Source organism: Coregonus lavaretus (assembly GCF_964263955.1).
Source record: "Coregonus lavaretus genome assembly, chromosome: 1".
NCBI classification, from domain to species: domain Eukaryota; kingdom Metazoa; phylum Chordata; class Actinopteri; order Salmoniformes; family Salmonidae; genus Coregonus; species Coregonus lavaretus.
This window is the reverse complement of record NC_139988.1, coordinates 66,745,252-66,767,469: the sequence shown is the minus strand read 5'-3', so window position 1 is coordinate 66,767,469 and position 22,218 is coordinate 66,745,252. Positions and strand designations below refer to the sequence as shown.

General features: G+C 43.7%; 1 protein-coding gene across 1 annotated transcript; it reads right to left on the bottom strand.

Annotated features, from left to right (window-relative positions):
• Nucleotides 1-1,087: 1,087 nt before the first annotated feature.
• Nucleotides 1,088-21,820, bottom strand: LOC311146733 (ubiquitin carboxyl-terminal hydrolase 31-like; the record flags this gene model as incomplete). The annotated part of the gene is made up of 16 exons (XM_084183294.1): nt 1,088-2,670; nt 2,986-3,138; nt 3,588-3,746; nt 4,023-4,248; nt 4,550-4,669; nt 4,745-4,874; nt 5,155-5,232; nt 5,507-5,601; nt 5,701-5,812; nt 5,991-6,174; nt 6,616-6,763; nt 10,136-10,271; nt 10,522-10,614; nt 10,869-10,957; nt 11,550-11,687; nt 21,278-21,820. The coding sequence occupies 16 exons, from the start codon at nt 21,818-21,820 to the stop codon at nt 1,088-1,090; spliced, it is 3,987 nt and encodes a 1,328-aa protein (XP_084039420.1).
• Nucleotides 21,821-22,218: the final 398 nt, after the last annotated feature.

Here is a 22,218-nt window from a genome sequence, read left to right as displayed (position 1 = left end):
GAGTGCAGAACCACAGTCCCAACCTTCCAAAATCATTGAGCGATGTCACCTTCTTTGTATATTTCTCATGGGTCCCTTTAATGCTATTGGCAGGTATACACACCTCTAGTCCTGGATACATTTAATGTCCTACATAGGCTGGCAAAATGTTGTTACACAATCACTAATGTTAAATTGGGATTATGTTATCATACTGGGAGTTGAATAATAATAATAATAATAATATGCCATTTAGCAGACGCTTTTATCCAAAGCGACTTACAGTCATGTGTGCATACATTTTTACGTATGGGTGGTCCCGGGGATCGAACCCACTACCCTGGCGTTACAAGCGCCATGCTCTACCAATTGAGTTTGAGTTGCTCAAACTGGGATTATCAGTACTGTACAACTAATACCAGTGAATTTGGGATTACAAATGTACCTGCATTGATAGCTCTTAATATGAGATTAGACACTGGCCTATACTGTATCTAATTAGCTATTAAACTGGGATTATAATAGGTACTGGTGTTTGTTTCATGGCTCCATATATTTAGATACTCTGCCTGGTGTGGAATGTTTTGAACTATTTGAAAGTGGACCCAGTAGTTTGAAAAGTACAAAGAAGTCAGAGATGTAAAACACTGCTTGTTAACTACCTCTGGTGACTGAGTAGTAGTCCATGTGTGATCTATTGTGTGATTTACAGGTTCTCATCCTTACACTGCTTAACAAATGCACTTGCTCCCTACACAAGTTCATTTCGACGTCTGCCCAAGACGAACCTTGTCAAAGTATGTACCGAACCAGGTAAAAATGTCATTACATGTGCAGTTCATATAATAATCCATTTGATTAAAATAAATTTTTAAAAAAGCATTAACAATGCAATCCATAAAGGGCTTTGTTTCAATCCATTCCTAAATAACTATATAATAAAGTGGACAGCGACAGACTGTCAGGTATGGCAGCTTGCAATCATCTGGGGCCAACGAAAAGCTAGAGGTGCATTTCAAATGTCGCTCCCAAAGAGGAGATGCAGTTCGATCTTTGAGACACCTTAGAGCTGCACTACAACGATTGTTTTGGGTTCCCCAAAGATATTTCACTTGGACTTCTGGGTGGTTCGTGAAGAATTGATGGGGATCTTTCGAGATGGCGGCAACCGCTTTTCAGGAGGTTTTTTCCCGTTGGCAGAGGCTTTCTCCACTCCGCCCGTCTCTGCTCCGGAAGACTTGGACTTGGCGGAGGACAGTATAGAGTGTTTGGCAGGGTTGGATGTCTTGGAGGATTCTTTGGCCGAGGGTGCGTTCATCTGGGCCTCTGGGTTCCCCTGCTGGGTACTCTTGGCTGCTCCGTCCCCCGCCCCTTCTCCAGTCCCCTCCCCAGCCCCCTCTTCTGGGCTGCCTTTAGCCTCGCCTGTCCCTGCTTTGGCCGTTGTGGTAGGCTTCCCCCCGTCCGTGGACCTGCGTGTCTCTTTCTGCCTCAGGGCACTCTTGAAGAAGTTGAGCCCCTTTTCCTCCGTCTTGCTGCTCCTACAAGGTCCCCTGGGCGGCGCTGCTGAGGCCGCTGCCGGTGCCACGCTCACACTGGACGATCGCAGGCTGGTCATGGAGGAGCTGCTGCTGGTGCTCCTTCCCACAGCCTTGCTCTCCGCCCCTCGCCCCACCCTACCTTCGCCCCGGCCAGCAGCACCCACCTCCCCTCCCCGAGACACACCACTGGCCCTGGAGGAGGGACCACCGTGGTTCACCCCCCTCTCTGACACTGAGGTGGTCCGTGACGTTTCCCGGCTGGCGCTCCTCTCGGCTGCTCTGGTTCTCGCTGATGCGGAGCTCCTCTCCGCCGTCCCTCTGGGCGAAGTCTTCCTCGGCAGGTGTGCCGAGGAACTCTGGGACCCGGGGGAGCCTCCCTTCCTTTGCTTTGCTGTTTCAGGGTGAAGCGTCTCTGGGGTCTGCAACGGCTCCTTTTTGGTGGGGGTGGCTGTTTTGGCGAAGGAGGTCTTGCTGGTTTTGGTGACTGCACCCTCGCTTTTTTCTTTGGGGTTGGCTGTGGCCGCCGTGCTCTTGGCTTGGGTTCGAGGAGGTGACGATGGGTGGGTCACAGAGGAGGTGTGGGAGGGGGATGGGGAGGGGGTGGACGGGTGCTTCTTGGGGCTCTTCTCAGACTCAACAGTCTTCGCCGAGTTTCTCCTGGCCCCGGCGCCCTCCACTCCCCCTGCTCCTCGTTGTTTAGGCTCCTTAGCGATCACTCTTTGACCCGGGCTGCCTGGCTCCACGACCGTGGCTACGTTACTGTTACCCCCTGCCGGGCTGGAGCTCCTCAGCTCAGCCTGGGGAACGGCCTTGGAGTGCACCTGCTCCAGGAGCCTTTTAGCCACTGCATTACCTTCCACCACCACCAGGGGTGTCTTACATCCGGCCCTTACCTCGGGTTTCGCCGAGCCGCTGAAGCAGGAGGTGGAGACCTTGTCATCAACCGCCTCGCCTATCCTCTCAAGGGTGGGCGAGGAGGAGTGGGACTCCAGGGAGAAGCGCGAGGGAGAGTTGGAGCGCAGATGGAGCTTGGTGGAGAGGGACCAGGAGGGCTTGGAGCCGTTCTCGCTGAGGGCCAGAGGGCTGGCCATGTTGGAGCGCGAGGAGAAGGTCTGTCTCTGGATGCTCCGCACCGCCGGGCGGGTAGAGAAGCCTCCTCAACAGAAGGGGACAGAGAGATACAACTAAGTGGAGTTGAATAGACTGAGTGCATGTTCATCACCTCTTTTATGAGTGGGTTTCAAGCTAGTAAAGTCTGATATTAAATAATTATATTACAGAACGATACAGATTTTTCAGCTTTGCAAAAACAACTGAAAGTAGGCTACTGTATAAATAAGGCCTGCAGTGTCATCATAACTATATATTTTGTATCCATTTTAGTTCAAAGTACTATCGTTGTGAAAACATATTTGATATCACAGAAATGCAACATCTTGACAAATATGGATGAGAGGCTGTCTCTCACCATCGTCTTCGCTGCGTTCCCCAGCGAACTCGGCCGACTCCGAGAGGGAGGCCAGCGAAGTGCGTCTGGAGGAGCCGGATGAGGCCTGGCTGGGAGGACGACTCCCCATCAACCTACTGATCCAGTGTTCACACAGAGATGAGCTGGTTGAACCTGGGAGGAGTAAACAAAGGACATATACTCTATGTATATATACACTATATACATCATACATGTATATATTAGACACACAGGACCAGTCAAAAGTTTGGACACACCTACTCATTCAAGGGTTTTTCTTTATTTTTACTATTTTCTACATTGTAGAATAATAGTGAAGACATCAAAACTATGACTCCCGAGTGGCGTAGTGGTCTAAGGCACTGCATCAGTTCTTAAAAAAGCACTATCAATGAACATGATGATTACTTATTTTTCTATTGCGTGACGCCATTAATTGTTTTTGATGCGACCAAATCATGGGCTGGTGCCACCAGGGGAAAAAGTTAGTCTGGAGCCCTGTACTATCTATGACATTGTTGCATCTTGTTGCTTGAAAAATGTTGCATTCCATAGAATTATGAATTAAATTGTTTTTTAATAACAAATTGATATTTTCTTACCTGCAACGGAGCTGTTAGCAGACCATGATGGGATGGTGGCCCGTCTTTGATAAAACAGTATGTAGGCATTCTGCTTGCAGACTTCATCGTCAGATATGGCTTGGACATCGCTGTCGTCAAAGCAGTACCACATGCCATCGATGGAGTTTTTACAGTGAGCTGCAGAAGAGAACACAATAAGGATGGGATGAAGAGTCAATAATCATGTTATCTGGATAATTCAGTGGATTTGAATTATTTGAATTTCTAAAAAAGAGCAGGGATATGGGTTCCAATCACCTTTTGATAGACATATATGGAGTAAGTGGCTTTCTCAAGGGCACAACAGCATTGTAACCCCATTGGGATTTGAGTCAGCAACCCTGTCAACTGCTAGCCCTACTGCTGCCGGAACATATTAGAGTGTGTGTCCATACGTGTGTGTCGTTAGCTAACCTGTGTAATGACCTCCCGCCATTGTCCCGTGGTGGTTACACACAGCGTACAGGTCATACAGGTAGTCCTCGGGGTCGCGGCCCATCCCGTAAGGTCGTCTCCATGGTGACCAGTGCGAGGGCAGGCTCCAGCTGCTCTGGCTCCGCTTGACCATATGGGGCGCCATGTCCATCCCGATCAGAGGAAACTTCACCATGTTCTGCATCTTCATCCTCTGGTCTCCGTCCTGAGAGGACACCATACACACACGCACAGCAACAGATTTGATTATGTTGGTTGAGTGTGGAATGCTAACTATGCTAATGCAGATTGATTGAGTTTAAAATGCTGACTGAGCGTGTAAGAATTAACACAATATCAGTGTTGACATTCACTAGTAATATAATCTATACAAGTGTACTTTGAATTAAATACTATTTTTAATTTATTCGTGAGGTAATATAATGCTAACTGAGCTTATACACTTTGATTATGTAGTTGTATGAATGATGTTGACGTATAGTGCAGTGGTCTGTAGTGTACCGTACCTGTCTGAAGCGTTTGAGGTGCAATATAAGAATGTCAGGCAGGGTCCAGAGGCTCAACTTGATGCTGCCCTGCTGTAGCTGCTTGCAGTGTGGGCAGCGCCAGGCATCATCTGGAGCAAGCTGAAACACAGAGCAGAGCTCTCAAACACACAAACAAATGAATGTGCACGCAAACACACACACAGGCACACGTACCTGTTCCTCTTTGGTGTAGAGCTGAAAGCACTGGGCGAGGGAGCACGTCTGAGGCTGCAGATGTCCGTCTTTCTGTTGACGTACACTCTCAGCATCTGGGATGTACTCGTCCTCGGTGCGTTTGAACAGACTGCAGTCAGACATAAGAAATACACAGCTCACACAGAGGTCACACAACAAGCTTCAAAGGAAACCATGAAAGTTATATCAAATTGTGTTGACAAACAGAAACTAGGGAAACTTCTGAGACCTCAGTCACATCAATCGCTTTGAATTAACATTCACATTCACATTCTCTTCAAAGAGAAACAGTGAGTGCTAGTCAATGCTAAATGTGTGCACTGGATCATGATGAAAGAGGTGAGTGTCTTTCCCTCTCAGCATAGTGTTTTTTGCCTCATTACACTTACTAGTCTTTTGTCTCTTTGTCCCATTCCACCACAATCTTGACATGTGGGGGGCCTCCTGGACCGCAAGATTTGTACGCTCTGCAAACAAACATTGGATCAATAGGAAATCAATACAATGTTATCTTTGAGCCCTATGACAGCTCAATGTGGAAAACAGGGCACGCTACATATGGAACAACAACCCAGAAGGTTTAGCATGTGAAAAACCATGGAAGGGTTGAACAAAAGGCTAAACACACTGAAAGGTTGAACACGTCATTGAAGGTTTGACCACAATGCTAATGCTAACTCTTGCTAGTGGTCCTCTATCTGTGAGAGACAAGCGCCCTCTGGTGGCGCTGGGTGACATTACCTCTCCACAGAAGGGTGGCACAGTGGTTGCTCCTCTTGAGGTAAGAGATACGTGATTCCAACCACCCCCACTACACGCAAACTGAAGGGCCCAACCTGAGGGACGGCAATACATTTAGTTACACCGTGTACAAGTGTGTGCTGTGTGTGTGTGTCTGTGTTGAATGAGTGTCTGTGTGGATAACCTGCACCTACCTGGACAAAGACCCCAGGACGCAAAAGGTGACGCATCTTCTCCAGGATCTCCTTCTGCAGAATGTCCCAGGTGACAGTCCGCTCCAGATACAGCACAAACGGATGACCAAACCTAGAATCGTCAAGGTGAAGAACAAGATTTTCCACATCCATCATAACTATTTCAACTTTGTTTTCAGCTGCACTGTATGAACATGTTCCTCGAGATCTTATTTTCCCGGTACTATTTTGCTTGACCATATTAAACTGGAATGCTTAATGTTGAAATCTTGAGGAGTTGCTTTGTGTACCTGCGTCCCTGCTGTCCAGCACAGGCTCTGTTACACACCAGCAGAATGATCTTGTCAGCTCCGCTGTTCTTATTGGGGCTCAGAGGGGGACTCACTGACTCTTCCATTTTTGTTGACACCTGTAGCCTGTTGTTGTCTGTCCCATACTTCAAATTGTTCTGGTTCAGATTAGCATGGGGACTTCCTGCAACACATTACAGTATATACTGTAAATGTATACACAGCACTGTATGAACAAACTTTGAGTTCTATATCGAAACTACCCAAGCTGTGGTTGCGGTCACATTATCGTAAGGTTTAATGATGTCAAAGATCAAAGCCTGCTTCAGGTCAGTGAGATGCAAATGTGTTGACTAAGGCTGTTAACCAGCGCAATATGTTGGATTCTGGAATAGGGACACATATCTGTATACCCAGTTCTTATTGGGCTATCAAATACATGTTTCCCAAAGATAATGTACACGCATATGCAGTGAGGGTGAACATAGGTAATCACATCCAGATTAAACATGATTTCCAATTAAATCCAATTGCTAATCCATTTGTAATCTAATCTAGACTCTTACCGCCTTAATACGGCCCAGAGCTAAACTGATTTACGGGGAATCATAACATGAAGTCATACCTCGCTGAGAGCGGATCTGCTCTGGTCTAAACAGCTCAGGTGTTTCAAAGGCAAATATGGAGTCGCTCTCTTGAATGATCTCAAGGTCGTCATCATCGTCACAGAAGGAGCGGTGAAAGCCATCGGAGTACATTTCAGTAAGGACAATCTGCACACACATATGGATCATTAACAGAGATAGGGTTAATCTCATTAAATACAATTAAGATTTGGACCTCTAGTAACATTTTGGCCAGCATAGAGGAAGGTCTCACAAAGGTATAACCCTTTACACTAGTGGGAATTGGCCTATATGGATAGGGCTAAATTGAAATGTTTCTTGCAGAAGAAATATGAAAAGCATATGCATAACCACGGTAGCAATTGAAAGGGAACATTTAGGAGATTATGGGACAATTACTAGACCAAAGGTGAGGACACAACAGTTCACCTGACACAAGACTGAATCCAAACATTACACTATTGATTTTATGTGCATTTTACATTTACTGTACTTTTCGCCGCATTTCTTCATAATGAAATCTGAAAATATTCTGGATATATTCAGTAACATGATAAAAAGTATTCCTGGAAAATGTGGGGTAGGTGCAACATAAACTAAAAGGGTTTGAGTGAGAGGACTAACTGGTGTCTCCAAGTGGCCACACACCTCTCCAAAGTGTGCACAGTTCCTAAATAATTTCAATACACTTTTATGACTCAAAGAAGAGTCTTAAACTACATTGAACAAAAATATAAACGCAACATGCAACAATTTCAAATATTTTACTGAGTTACAGTTCATATAAGGAAATCAGTCAATTGAAATACATTCATTAGGCCCTAATCTATGGATTTCACATGACTGGGAATACAGATATGGATCTGTTGGTCACAGATACCTTTAAAAAAAAGGTAGGGGCGTGGATCAGAAAACCAGTCAGCATCTGGTGGGACCACCATTTGCCTCATGCAGCGCGACACATCTCCTTCGCATAGCTGTTGATTGTAGCCTATGGAATGTTGTCCCACTCCTCTTCAATGGCTGTGCGAAGTTGCTGGATATTGGCAGGAACTGAAACATGCTGTCGTACACGTCGATCCAGAGCATTCCAAACATGCTCAATAGGTAAGGTCTGGTGTGTATGCAGGCCATGGAAGAACTGGGACATTTTCACCTTCCAGGAATTGTGTACAGATCCTTGCGACATGGGGCTGTGCATTATCATGCTGAAACATGAGGTGATGGCGGCGGATGAATGGCACGACAATGGGCCTCAGGATCTCGTCACGGTATCTATGTGCATTCAAATTGCCATCGATAAAATGCAATTGTATTATTTGGCTGTAGCTTATGCCTGCCCATTCCATAACCCCACCGCCATCATGGGGCACTCTGTTCACAACGTTGCAAACCGCTCCCCCACACGACACCATCTTCCGGTACAGTTGAAACCGGGATTCATCCGTGAAGAGCACACTTCTCCAGCATGCCAGTGGCCATCAAAGGTGAGCATTTGCCCACTGATGTCGGTTACGACACCAAATTGCAGTCAGGTCAAGACCCTGGTGAGGACGACAAGCACGCAGATGAGCTTCCCTGAGATGGTTTCTGACAGTTTGTGCAGAAATTCTTCGGTTGTGCAAACCCACAGTTTCATTCTCTAAAACGACGTTGGAGGTGGCTTATGGTAGAGAAATGAACATTAAATTCTCTGGCAACAGCTCTGGTGGATATTCCTGCAGTCAGCATGCCAATTGCACGTGCCTCAAAACTTGAGACATTTGTGGCATTGTGTTGTGTGACAAAACTACACATTTAAAGTGGCCTTTTATTGTCCCCAGCACAAGGTGTTTAATCAGCTTCTTGATATGCCACACCTGTCAGGTGGATGGATTATATTGGCAAAGGAGAAATGCTCACTAACAGGGATGTAAACAAATTTGTGCACAAAATGTTAGAGAAATAAGCTTTTTGTGCGTATGGAACATTTCTGGGATCTTTTATTTCAGCTCATGAAACATGGGACCAAACACTTTACATGTTGCGTTTATATTTTTGTTCAGTATATAAGGTACTGTTTTGAGCTCTCCTAGCTGTGCCGTTGAGGAACTAGAGCAAGCACACTTGTAGCTGTTTTGTTTGGAACACAATCCTTCATTCCCGCCATCACACAATTAACAAGCCATTATAAATCGTAATCTGGGTCAGGTGGGCATCATTTGAAAGCTTGTTCTATTGCGAACATGACTAGCTAAGTAATAAAATACGATATTAAAGTGTTAGGCTTTCACAATGCAATTCAGGGAAACAGATCATAATTTTGGTGCGCATAGAAAGGAGACGAGTGCATTTAGGTGCGTGCGCCGCGGCACATTTTCTTCACAATAGACAAACATAGATTCATTCTGTTTAGAACAACCCAGGGTATGACGCCATATCATCTTGTAACTGTACATCAAACATAGTGATAATAAACGCTGACACTGTATATTGTGTATTTTATTCGTCTTGTGTTACTATTTTTATTACCATTTTTTAAATCCGCATCGGTGGGAAGGGTTCGTAAGCAAGTGTTTCATGGTTATGTCTACACCCGTTGTATTAAGTGCATGTGACAAATACAATTTTATTTGATTCGATTTTGACATGACTCTTATGATTTGGAAATGTGAAGTGGCTTGCTTGTATGCCATCAAAGCTGTATTTATTATAATCCTCAACGTCTCATCTTTCAAAATATATAGTCCTTTTAATTTACAGCATTTCTCTCACTTTTCCCAGACAACAAAACATTCGCAAAAGTTGCCCAATTAGCAGGAGGGATGGGGGCAACTTTTTGTCGCGCGAGGTGCTCAAGTTCAGAACGGCTGTCAGTCAAAACCCATACAGCATTTTGAAGCGCAGAGCCAGAGCTCTGACGTCATGTATAGCAGGTTACTGTACAAGCACTGCATTCCAATTTAGGCGTTTATCAGTGCCCAAATCTGCCATTTTTCAACTCGTATACGGGTACGAGTGTAAAGGGCTACAAAAACTCAAAAGGAGTGGTTTATTCATATGAAATTCATGTAAGATTCATAAGATTGATTAATACACATTCATCAATACACAGTAAATCAGGATTTATACAGAGTAGAGGACCATATAAAATAGGATGAGCAAACAATATCACATGATCTGAGCCTCCCATCATGACTCTAGGGGACACATCAAACACAAACAGTGGATTGTTGAAGGCTGAGACAATAGATTTCTCTGTAATGAAGATGCTCACAAGGGTCTTTAGTCCCTATCAAAACAAACACCTACTTTAATCATGCATGAGCATGACTACCACTTAAATACCTACTCAATGCCTCAAGTTTTGAATGTAATAGTGTTGACATTTTATGTTTCAGTTTGAATAGTGCTGAAGATTGCTTTTTAGTAGAGTGGGCATTTTCATTCATTGCAGACAGTTTCACTTGTCTCCTATCAGTTCATCTGTATACATGTTTACACTTTGAGGCTTGATTTCAAAGGTATTGGACATGGTACCTGTTCAGAGGGTATTTTGGTCTCCTGGGACACAGCGTTTCTCAGTCTGGACACAGTGCTGGAGAGAGGCACAGCCACACCCACTCTCATACAGTGGGAACACTTTCCCTGGTACACCACTGTCACATACAGGGGCCTGGGAGGGACACACAGGACAATTGAGTTATCTTACCCACGCTTCAAGGAACAACATCATCTCATCCTGCTTCTACATTGTTTGTGGTTTGTCTCTGGCATCCTTCTGTGTATCACTGCCAAGTTTGACACTCTGTTGTAAGTTGAGATCAAATACAGCAGAACAAGACCCGGTCTTTCTGTAATTTGTAGTGGGGTATACTGTTTGTGTATCAGATATTGCCTTACCAAGATATTAGATATCGTCTTACCGAGTGTGTGGTACCGGGATGGGCAGTGAGATGCAGAGGAAAGGGTCAAAGGTGTTGCTCTGTTTCTGGCAGTGAGGGCAAGTCAGGGAGGACCTATTTGTGTGGAGACAAGAAATATCATATTCACTTCCAACCACTGTAACATTTGACAATGCACTGCCTGTCTCAATGTAAAAACTACATTCACAACGAGCCAAACGTTAGTTGTCAAATTAGCATTCGAAAACTGGCTAACTCACTTGTGTTAGGGTCTACTCTTTCTACAGTACGTGTCTATCTATCGTAACTATATTCTGTAAGAGTGCAGTGGGGTGTCAATCAGAGGATTCTTTTGAGGAGTGACTAACCTGTATTGAGCCTGAAATAGCTCTTGTACGAAAGAGCCAGCTGCTGGTAATGAGGATCCTTCAGGGACATTTTCTTCCTCCAACGGAGGCTACAGAGACAGCGAGCAGACAGATGACAGTCAGGAGAGACAACATATAGTAACACAGCAGTTAGTCAGGAGATAGATCCTTAACAGCCCACATTAACGCCGAAGAGAGTAACACGAGATAAAGAAAATACAACAAAGTAAATACAATCAGGTAATTGACAGTTAAGGGAGAAACAACAATGGGAATGCAGTAAAGGGGGATACAATCCAGACGTATGGGTGGTCCTCTGTAGCACAATTGGTAGAGCATGGCGCTTGTAACGCCAGGGTAGTGGGTTCGATCCCCGGGACCACCCATACATAAAAATGAATGCACACATGACTGTAAGTCGCTTGAGATAAAAGCGTCTGCTAAATGGCATATTATTATTATTATTATTATTACGATACAGTTGGAGGAAATACAATGCTGTCTGTTCAGTACAGAAAGGTACCAATCCACAGTCTAGAAGCTTCATAACCAGTACAGTTGGCAGCGATGCTACCAGACATGGCTATAGGCTATATCTAATATCATTCAACTGTCTGAGATATAATCCCCAACTTGTAACTGATGTAGTGAACGACAGCATGTCCAAGTAAAGTTGGTTACCTTCCTGGGGGGTCTGCTGCTGGGCAGGACGATGTTGTTGAGGTCCTCGTGAACTCTGTCCAGGAGCCACAGCAGGAACTCCTGGGCATCGTGCTGGGCGTTGCCCCGGAACTGCAGGGCGCTCTTCGACACAACGTTCTGGAACACACAAATTCAAAGATGAATGGTATGAGTCAAGGTAAGGTTACAAGTTCATGTCAGGCATTAAACAGATGGCTGTAGAGCAGTAGTCGAAGCAAACCAAAATGTTGGTTGGAAAAGGCATTATTGCAACAACATGCTCCTTTCTCTATGTTGGACAGTACATGCAACTACTGTACAACTACAGTGACAGGTTTAGTCATTTGAGGACACCTCAGTGTGTAGCGACGGAGCCATCCTTCCAGGCCAGCTGTAGTCACCTCTGGTCACTGGCTATCAAATGTCACACAAGGGCAACGATGCAATCAGAAGACTGAGCACTGCTCCTCCCAGTAAATCCCATAGGGAAACACTTCTCCTTTTGAAAACATTAGCACTGCAGCCCCAGCACTTTATGCAAAGCATGATGTATTGAAAGAGCAAGCACTCAAACCAAAGCCTCTGTGTGCATACTAAAGGTGAAATGTAGAGTAGGTCTAGAATGTTTACTGTATGTATGCTGTATCATTGTATGCCACAGTAAAATATCTAACCAGAAAAACGACAAGGTAAAATGGAGGTTGAGTGCTGTTGAGTTCTGGTAAGCTTGTTTAATACATCTGCATAATCTGCCTATGGGATTTAAGTGTAATGCAGTATAACACAGCCAGGTAAACTACTGATGATATGTAATTAAACAATTACATTTGTATAATGGCCTAATTAGTCAATTGACAGTGGAGATTTATCACTCGATCCATCAGTCTATGTACAGGAAAATGGATAGGGTTATCCCCTTGTGTATCTCATTAATGTCTCGTTAATGAGTTTGTAAGTGCTCTCAAGTTTGGTTCTCAATGATGTGGCCTCAGACAGCAGCTATATCCTGTCTGCTCAGCCTCATATCCAATTCAACATGGTCGTGATATGAAAAGGGTCTATACCTTCTAATGTCAATGGTGGAAACTAAAGTTAGCTCCAATACAATATGGCTATTGGCTACCAAGAAACTTGATGACGCAAACATGAAGAAATGAGGTGTAAGAGGAGCCCGGTATAATGTACTTTTTAACGCTTTACTCAACAACCCAGCTCAGAGATATTGTGACAAGGCCGGCCATCGTCTTTCCACTTAATGGCTTAAAAAGTACACTGATAATACAACTGTATAAAATACTTAATTTATTGTGCAAAATAAGCAAGACAAAACAACTAAATGGCTTGGCAGTTCAAAGGTGCTAAAACCAACCTCTCATCTTTTCAGACTCTATCAAACATTCTGAACACACCTGTTTTATACTGTGTCTTAAGCAATTAACTAATCAGGTAGACCTGTGAAGTGACCTGCCATGCAAAACTGAGCCAATACCAATTAAAACACGACTAACCAAACATTTAACTGATGAAGGTTGGGACTGATAGTAAGCGCTGAGTTATGGAGATAAAATGTAGCTCAATCAATCAATACAAAACATATAAACACACTCTCTCTTTATAAATAACTTGCATATTTTAAAAGAGTCCAATGTCTCTAGGGAAGGAGCCTCAATGGCTGTGTCTACACATGCAGCCCAATTCTGATCTTTTTTTCCAATAATTGGTCTTTTGACCAATCACATCAGATCTTTTCACATCAAATCAAGTCAAAAGACAGATTAGTGAAAACAATATCAGAATTGGGCTGCCTGTGTAAACACAGCCAACTTCACAGATATGACCGTGGCCCTACACTCCAGAGTGAATAATCTATATAGAATAAGACAGTTTGTTCTCTGGCTGACAACCAAAGGGAGAAAAATGGACGGAAATAGAAACAGTGTCAGGAATAAGCAGTGTGCTGCTGGCTGGGCCTGTTCAATTCAATTCCACTCCAATATTTACTTTGACCGGTAAGGCAGGACATGTAATTATAAGACTGAAATAGACAAAAGGAAAATCCCTGGTGCAAAGAAATGGAGGTTTACAGAGAAATCTTTAGTGAGCGACTTTGAAAGGCATTCTGCTGCTGGTGATGGGAGGGTCACCTGAGCTTTCTAAGGGGAAACAACAGTAGAAAGCTGACCAGGCTAGCTGCTGGGACACAAGCTGGTAGATTCAGATGCTGCTACACATTTCAATGTCCATCGAAAACTCTACAGGAATACAACATCTCTGCTCTTCAGAAAGTCAGAAATCTGTGGAACCATGACTTGATTTCACCGGGCGTGTTACCTTGGCGTGCTACTTTGTCCCAGATGTGCTGGTTCCTCTCTGGGTTTCTTCCTAGATTCCTGCCTTTCTAGGGAGTTTTTCCTAGCGACTGTGCTTCTGCATCTGCATTGCTTGCTCTTTGGGGTTTTAGGCTGGGTATCTGTAAAGCACTTTGTGACAACTGCTGATGTAAAAAGGGCTTTATAACATAAATTTGATTGATTGAGTGGCAAAAGTGTTTATGCCATTCTCAACTAAACCCTGTAATTCTGTCTGATTAGGGAGATCCAACAGATAGGTGAAAGGGAACAGATCAAAGATTCACTGCTCCTGTATCCATCCATTCATCATATCTGCCACTGCTAGGCTACTTGGAGGTTGTTGCTAATTGATTTGATTAATCGAGAGAAGCATACAGTAGGCTATAATTACAATTGACACTTTAATGCATAGGTGATCAATGGTTACAAGTAAGCCTATATCAAAATTATGAATATGTTCGCAGATATCTATATAACAACTCAATTAATGATAAGCCAATCATAAAAAAGTGTACGCTTTGGTTCATGGTGATATAATATAATATAAACGTGTTATGTGTCCATTTTAATTATCATCACCAGGAACCAAAGCATACACTTTTTTATGATTGGCTTATCATTAATGGAGTTGTATAGATACATTGCCTTGCAAAAGTATTCATCCCCCATCCCATGGCGTTTTTTTCCTTTTTTGTTGCATTACAACCTGTAATTTAAATGGATTTTTATTTGGATTTCATGTAATGGACATACACAAAATAGTCCAAATTGGTGAAGTGAAATTAAAAAAATAACTTGTTTGATTGGAGTATCTGTCCATAGGACCACTTTAAGCCGTACACTCCACAGAGCTGGGCTTTACGGAAGAGTGGCGGTGTTCGCCGAAAGCCATGTGGGAGACTCCCCAAACATATGGAAGAAGGTACTCTGGTCAGATGAGACTAAAATTGAGCTTTTTGGAAATCAAGGAAAACGTCTGGTGCAAACCCAACACCTCTCATCACCCCGAGAACACCATCCCCACAGTGAAGCATGGTGGTGGCAGCATCATGCTGTGGGGATGTTTTTCATCGGCAGGGACTGGGAAACTGGTCAGAATTGAAGGAAAGATGGATGGCGCTAAATACAGGGAAATTCTTGAGGGAAACCTGTTTCATTCTTCCAGAGATTTGAGACTGGGACAGAGGTTCACCTTCCAGCAGGACAATGACCCTAAGCATACTGCTAAAGCAACACTCAAGTGGTTTAAGGGGAAATATTTAAATGTCTTGGAATGGCCTAGTCAAAGCCCAGACCTCAATCCAATTGAGAATCTGTGGTATGATTGTTGTACACCAGCGGAACCCATCCAACTTGAAGGAGCTGGAGCAGTTTTGCCTTGAAGAATGGGCAAAATCCCAGTGGCTAGATGTGCCAAGCTTATAGAGACATACTCCAAGAGACTTGCAGCTGTAATTGCTGCAAAAGGTGGCTCTACAAAATATTGACTTTGGGGGGGTGAAACTTGCATGCTCAAGTTTTCAGTTTTTTTGTCTTTTTTCTTGTTTGTTTGACAGTAAAAAATATTTAGCATCTTCAAAGTGGTAGGCATGTTGTGTAAATCAAATGATACAAACCCCCAAAAAATCCATTTTAATTCCAGGTTGTAAGGCAACAAAATAGGAAAAATGCCAAGGGGGGTGAATACTTTCGCAAGCCACTGTATCTGTGAACATATTCATAATTTTGATATAGGCGTACATGTAACTATTGATCACTCATGTATTAACAATTAATGTTTTGGGTGGTTCTTCCTTTTTCATTAATCTTGTTTGTTAGGCCCTGTGGCTCTAATGGATATGTACAGTGCCTTCTGAAAGTATTCATACCCCTTGACTTATTCCCCATTTTGTTCTGTTACAGCGTGAATTCAAAATGGAGTAAATATAATTTTTTTCCCTCACCCATCTACACACAATACCCCATAATGACAAAGTGAAAACATGTTGAGACATTTTTGCAAATGTGTTGAAAATGAAATACAGTAATATCTAATTTACATAAGTATTCACACCTCTTTGCTATGAGTAAATACTTTGTAGAAGCACCTTTGGTGGCAATTAAAGCTTTGAGTCGTCTTGGATATGCCTGTATCAGCTTTGCACATGTGGATTTGGGGATTTTCTCCTATTCTTCCTTACAGATTTTCTCAAGCTCTACTAAGTTAGATGGTGAGCGGCGGTGAACGACAATCTTCAAGTCTTTCCACAGATTTTCAATGGGATTTAAGTCTGAGTTTTGGCTGGGCCACTCAAAGACTTTGACATTTTGTTCTGAAGCCATTCCAGCGTTGCTTTGGCTGTATGCTTGGGGTCATTGTGCTGTTGGAACGTAAATCTTCTCCCCAGTCTAAGGTCATTTACACTCTGAAGCAGGTTCTCATCAAGGAATTGCCTGTATTTGGCTCCATTCATTGTTCCCTCTATCCTTACCAGTCTCCAAGTCCCTGCTGCTGAAAAGCATCCCCATAGCATGATGCTGCCACCACCATGCGTCATGGTAGGTAGGGATGGTGTAAGATGGGTGATGAGCTGTGCCTGTTTTTCTCCAGACATAGCGTTCAATATTTATCTCATCAGACCACAGAATCTTTTGCCTTATGATCTCAGAGTCTTTTACATGCAATTTTGCAAACTTCAGGTGTGCTGTCATGTGCCTTTTTCTCAGGAGTGGCTTCCGTCTGGCCACTCTCCCATATAGCTCAGATTGGTGAAGTTCTGTAGATACTGTTGTCCTTCTGGCAAGTTCTCCCATCTCAACCAAGGAACTCTGCAGTTCTGTCAGAGCGGTCATTGGGTTCTTGGTCACCTCCCTGACCAAGGTCCTGCTTGCCCGATTGCTCAGTTTGGTCGGATGGCCAGGTCTAGGCAGAGTCTGGGTAGTTCCATATTTTTTCCATTTACTAATGATGGAGATCCCTGTCCTCTTGGAAACTTTCAACACTCTAGAAATGGTTTTATACCCTATATGCCTCATCACAATCTCAGAGCTCTATGGACAGTTCCTTGGACTTCATGGTATAGTTTCTGCTCTGACATGCACTGTCAACTGTGTGACCTTACAGTGCATTTGGAAAGTATTCAGACCCCTTGCCTTTTTCCACATTTTGTTACATTACAGCCTTATTCTAAAATGGATTAAATAAAAAATATGTCCTCATCAATCTACACACAATACCCCATAATGACAAAGCGAAAACATGTTTTTAGAAATTTTTGCATATGTATTTAAAATAAAAACAGAAATACCTTATTTACATAAGTATTCAGACCCTTTGCTATGAGACTCGAAATTGAGCTCAGCTGCATCCTGTTTCCATTGATCATCCTTGAGATGTTTCTACAACTTGATTGGAGTCCACCTGTGGTATATTCAATTGATTGGACATGATTTGGAAAGGCACACACCTGTCAATAAAAGGTCCCACAATTGACAGTGCATGTCAGAGCAAAAACCAAGCCATGAGGTCGAAGGAATTGTCCGTAGAGCTCCGAGACAGGATTGTGTCGAGGCACAGATCTGGAGAAGGGTACCAAAAAATGTCTGCAACATTGAAGGTCCCAAGAACAGAGTGGCCTCCATCATTCTTAAATGGAAGAAGTTTGGAACCACTATGACTCTTCCTAGAGCTGGCAGCCCGGCCTAACTTAGCAATCGGGGGAGAAGGGCCTTGGTCAGGGAGGTGACAAAGAACCCGATGGTCACTCTGACAGAGATCCAGAGTTCCACTGTGGAGATGGGAGAATCTTCCAGAAGGACAACCATCTCTGCAGCACTCCACCAATCAGGCTTTTATGGTAGAGTGGCCAGACGGAAGCCACTCCTCAGTAAAAGGCACATGACAGCCCGCTTGGAGTTTGCCAAAAGGCACCTAAAGGACTCTCAGACCATGAGAAACAAGATTCTCTGGTCTGATGAAACCAAGACTGAACTCTTTGGCCTTAATGCCAAGCGTCACATCTGGAGAAAACCTGTCACCATCCCTACGGTGAAGCTGGTGGTGGCAGCATCATGCTGTGGGGATGTTTTTCAGCAGCAGGGACTAGGAGACTAGTCAGGATCGAGGGAAAGATGAACCGAGCAAAGTACAGAGAGATCCTTGATGAAAACCTGCTCCAAAGCACTCAGGACCTAAGACTGGGGCGAAGGTTCACCTTCCAACAGGACAACGACCCTAAGCACACAGCTGAAACAACGCAGGAGTGGCTTTGGGACAAGTCTCTGAATGTCCTTGAGTGTCCCAGTCAGAGCTCGGACTTGAACCCGATCAAACATCTCTGGAGAGACCTGAAAATAGCTGTGCAGTGACGCACCCCATCCAACCTGACAGAGCTTGAGAGGATCTGCAGAGAAGAATGGGAGAAACTCCCTAAATACAGGTGTGCCAAGCTTGTAGCGTCATACCCAAGAAGACTCAAGGCTGTAATCGCTGCCAAAGGTGCTTCAACAAAGTACTGAGTAAATGGTCTGAATACTTATGTAAATGTGACATTTCAGTATATATATATATATATATATATATATATATATACAGTGGGGAGAACAAGTATTTGATATACTGCCGATTTTGCAGGTTTTCCTACTTACAAAGCATGTAGAGGTCTGTCATTTTTTATCATAGGTACACCTCAACTGTGAGAGACGGAATCTAAAACAAAAATCCAGAAAATCACATTGTATGATTTTTAAGTAATTAATTTGCATTTTATTGCATGACATAAGTATTTGATCACCTACCAACCAGTAAGAATTCCGGCTCTCACAGACCTGTTAGTTTTTCTTTAAGAAGCCCTCCTGTTCTCCACTCATTACCTGTATTAACTGCACCTGTTTGAACTCGTTACCTGTATAAAAGACACCTGTCCACACACTCAATCAAACAGACTCCAACCTCTCCACAATGGCCAAGACCAGAGAGCTGTGTAAGGACATCAGGGATAAAATTGTAGACCTGCACAAGACTGGGATGGGCTACAGGACAATAGGCAAGCAGCTTGGTGAGAAGGCAACAACTGTTGGCGCAATTATTAGAAAATGGAAGAAGTTCAAGATGACGGTCAATCACCCTCGGTCTGGTGCTCCATGCAAGATCTCACCTCGTGGGGCATCAATGATCATGAGGAAGGTGAGGGATCAGCCCAGAACTACACGGCAGGACCTGGTCAATGACCTGAAGAGAGCTGGGACCACAGTCTCAAAGAAAACCATTAGTAACACACTACGCCGTCATGGATTAAAATCCTGCAGCGCACGCAAGGTCCCCCTGCTCAAGCCAGCACATGTCCAGGCCCGTCTGAAGTTTGCCAATGACCATCTGGATGATCCAGAGTTATGTGGTCTGATGAGACAAAAATATAGTTTTTTGGTCTAAACTCCACTCGCCGTGTTTGGAGGAAGAAGAAGGATGAGTACAACCCCAAGAACACCATCCCAACCGTGAAGCATGGAGGTGGAAACATCATTCTTTGGGGATGCTTTTCTGCAAAGGGGACAGGACGACTGCACCGTATTGAGGGGAGGATGGATGGGGCCATGTATCGCGAGATTTTGGCCAACAACCTCCTTCCCTCAGTAAGAGCTTTGAACATTTATCGTGGCTGGGTCTTCCAGCATGACAACGACCCAAAACACATAGCCAGGGCAACTAAGGAGTGGCTCCGTAAGAAGCATCTCAAGGTCCTGGAGTGGCCTAGCCAGTCTCCAGACCTGAACCCAATAGAAAATCTTTGGAGGGAGCTGAAAGTCCGTATTGCCCAGCGACAGCCCCGAAACCTGAAGGATTTGGAGAAGGTCTGTATGGAGGAGTGGGCCAAAATCCCTACTGCAGTGTGTGTAAACCTGGTCAAGACCTACAGGAAATGTATGATCTCTGTAATTGCAAACAAAGGTTTCTGTACCAAATATTAAGTTCTGCTTTTCTGATGTATCAAATACTTATGTCATGCAATAAAATGCAAATTAATTACTTAAAAATCATACAATGTGATTTTCTGGATTTTTGTTTTAGATTCCATCTCTCACAGTTGAAGTGTACCTATGATAAAAATTACAGACCTCTACATGCTTTGTAAGTAGGAAAACCTGCAAAATCGGCAGTGTATCAAATACTTGTTCTCCCCACTGTATATATATTAATTTGCTAAAAATTCTAAAAACCTGTTTTTGCTTTGTCATTATGGGGTATTGTGTGTAGATTGATGAGGGGGGAAAACGATTTAATCCATTTTAGAATAAGGCTGTAACATAACAAAATGTGGATAAAATTGAAGGGGTCTGAATACTTACAAATGCATAGACAGGCGTGCTTCTTTCTAAATCATATCCAAACAATTGAATTGGCCACAGGTGTTCTAGTGTCATCTCAAGGATGATCAACGGAAATTGGATGTACCTAAACTCAGTTAAGAGTGTCATCGCAAAGGGGTGTGAATACTTATGTAAATGTGATATTTCTGTATTTTATTTTCAATAAATGTATACAATAATCAAAAATATATATTTTGACTGTCATTATAGGGTACTGTGTGTAGATTGGTGAGACATCAGGCTGTAACACAACAAAATGTGGAATAAGTCAAGGGGTATGAATACTTTCTGAAGGCAATGTATCTTCTTGACTCCTGATATACTGTATGCAACGGCTCAGGACTGCCCTGAATGTGTGCTCTCAACTAGTGCATCCAGATATCCGTTGGAAGTGAATCGTGTGTATATCTCCTGAACTGCAAAGCACTCAAGGCCTATGCACTAATCCAGGATTGGCCAACCATTCTACTAGTCTGTTTGACACCAGCTCTGGAAGTCTTCCTCGCTGTGTAGTCACGTGGGTCACAGGCTACCATTCTACTGGACTGAGTGTGCAGGTTTTTTTCTCTAGCCCTTCTCAAACACACCTAGCCTACATGCTCTATCTAACACACATACTCATCAACGGCGAATGATATGTTTCTGCTAATGACAGACACTTCGAATGTATCAATAGTAGGCCTACAGTGCTTTGGTTGACACTTTCAATCCCCTCACAGCCAGTAGCTTGGTTTTACTGTACATGAAACTGGCGCGAGTTTCTGCAACAAAGTAACACCATGACAGAACGAACAAATGAAACAATTGACACATCAATTGCATGTTTTGCGGTTACATTGTAACGGTTGGCAGGTGCATGTTAGTCACGTACTGCATTGCAACAATAACCCATGCCAACTATTTGAATGACTTTCCAGTGCGCGCCCATTGCAGTTCATAATCCATCAGATTAATCCTATTTCCATCAAACAATAGACAACGATCAAAAACAATGCACACCATTCACAGTTGCCAGCGGGTGCATCCACATACCTTGAATTCGCGACTGTGTTGTGGGGTGTACTCAAACGTCCACAGAGCGCGGACGAGACCAGAAAGTTGCTCCGTGACTTCACCTGACTCCTGCTGGTGTCCCTTTCTTTGGATACAGACACCGTTTGTTGACTTCGGTTTATTCGGTTCAGTCGATTTGTCATTGGTACTGTTGTCCTCTCCACGGTATTGTTCCAATGCTAGATATTCAGCAAATAGCTCCGTGTTGCTCAGACATTGCAAGATAGCGTTCATGAAACAGGTGTTGCCATGGTTCTTGAGTCCGGCAACTCCGGGGACCTTGTCCCCGAATAGGAACCCGCCACAGTCACTGTCGTCGGAGGGGACAGAGCCACCTGTGGTGGCCGGGATGGAACTGGCATCGTCCTTCTCTTCATCTTGATGCTCCTCGTTGCCGAAATGGGACAGAGTAGACAGGGTCCTGAGAACTCTGTTCATAAAGCTCCCCACCGAGCGCACAGAGCCCCTTCGGAAGAGCTTCTTGCTGAATGATTTTTTCTCTTTAGTGGCAGCTTTCGACATGGTCACAGTCGGCCTGGGGTTTCTCAATATTTAAATCTTACTAGAGAAAGAGAGAGAGCACCTCTGGACAATAATTGGATCAGTCTGTCATTTCCAATGGCAAAAGCCAACCACAGTGATAATAATTATTGATGTTATTGATGTTCCTCACTGATGACAGTAGTAGGCTATAAAACATTATTTGGGAGGAAAAAGTGGAGCATTTGAGGGTCTTATCACCAGCAGCCTATAGCCTGAACAAAAGACCCATGACATGTCTCTTGTCATCTCAATTAAAACACTGCGTCGGGTTGCATAAATATTCTCCATGGGGAGATGCTATCGTGTCACTCTAAATTAGGTAGCCTAGAGGGTCTCCACGCACGAGCAAATGTTTATAATCTCGTAGTCTATCAATT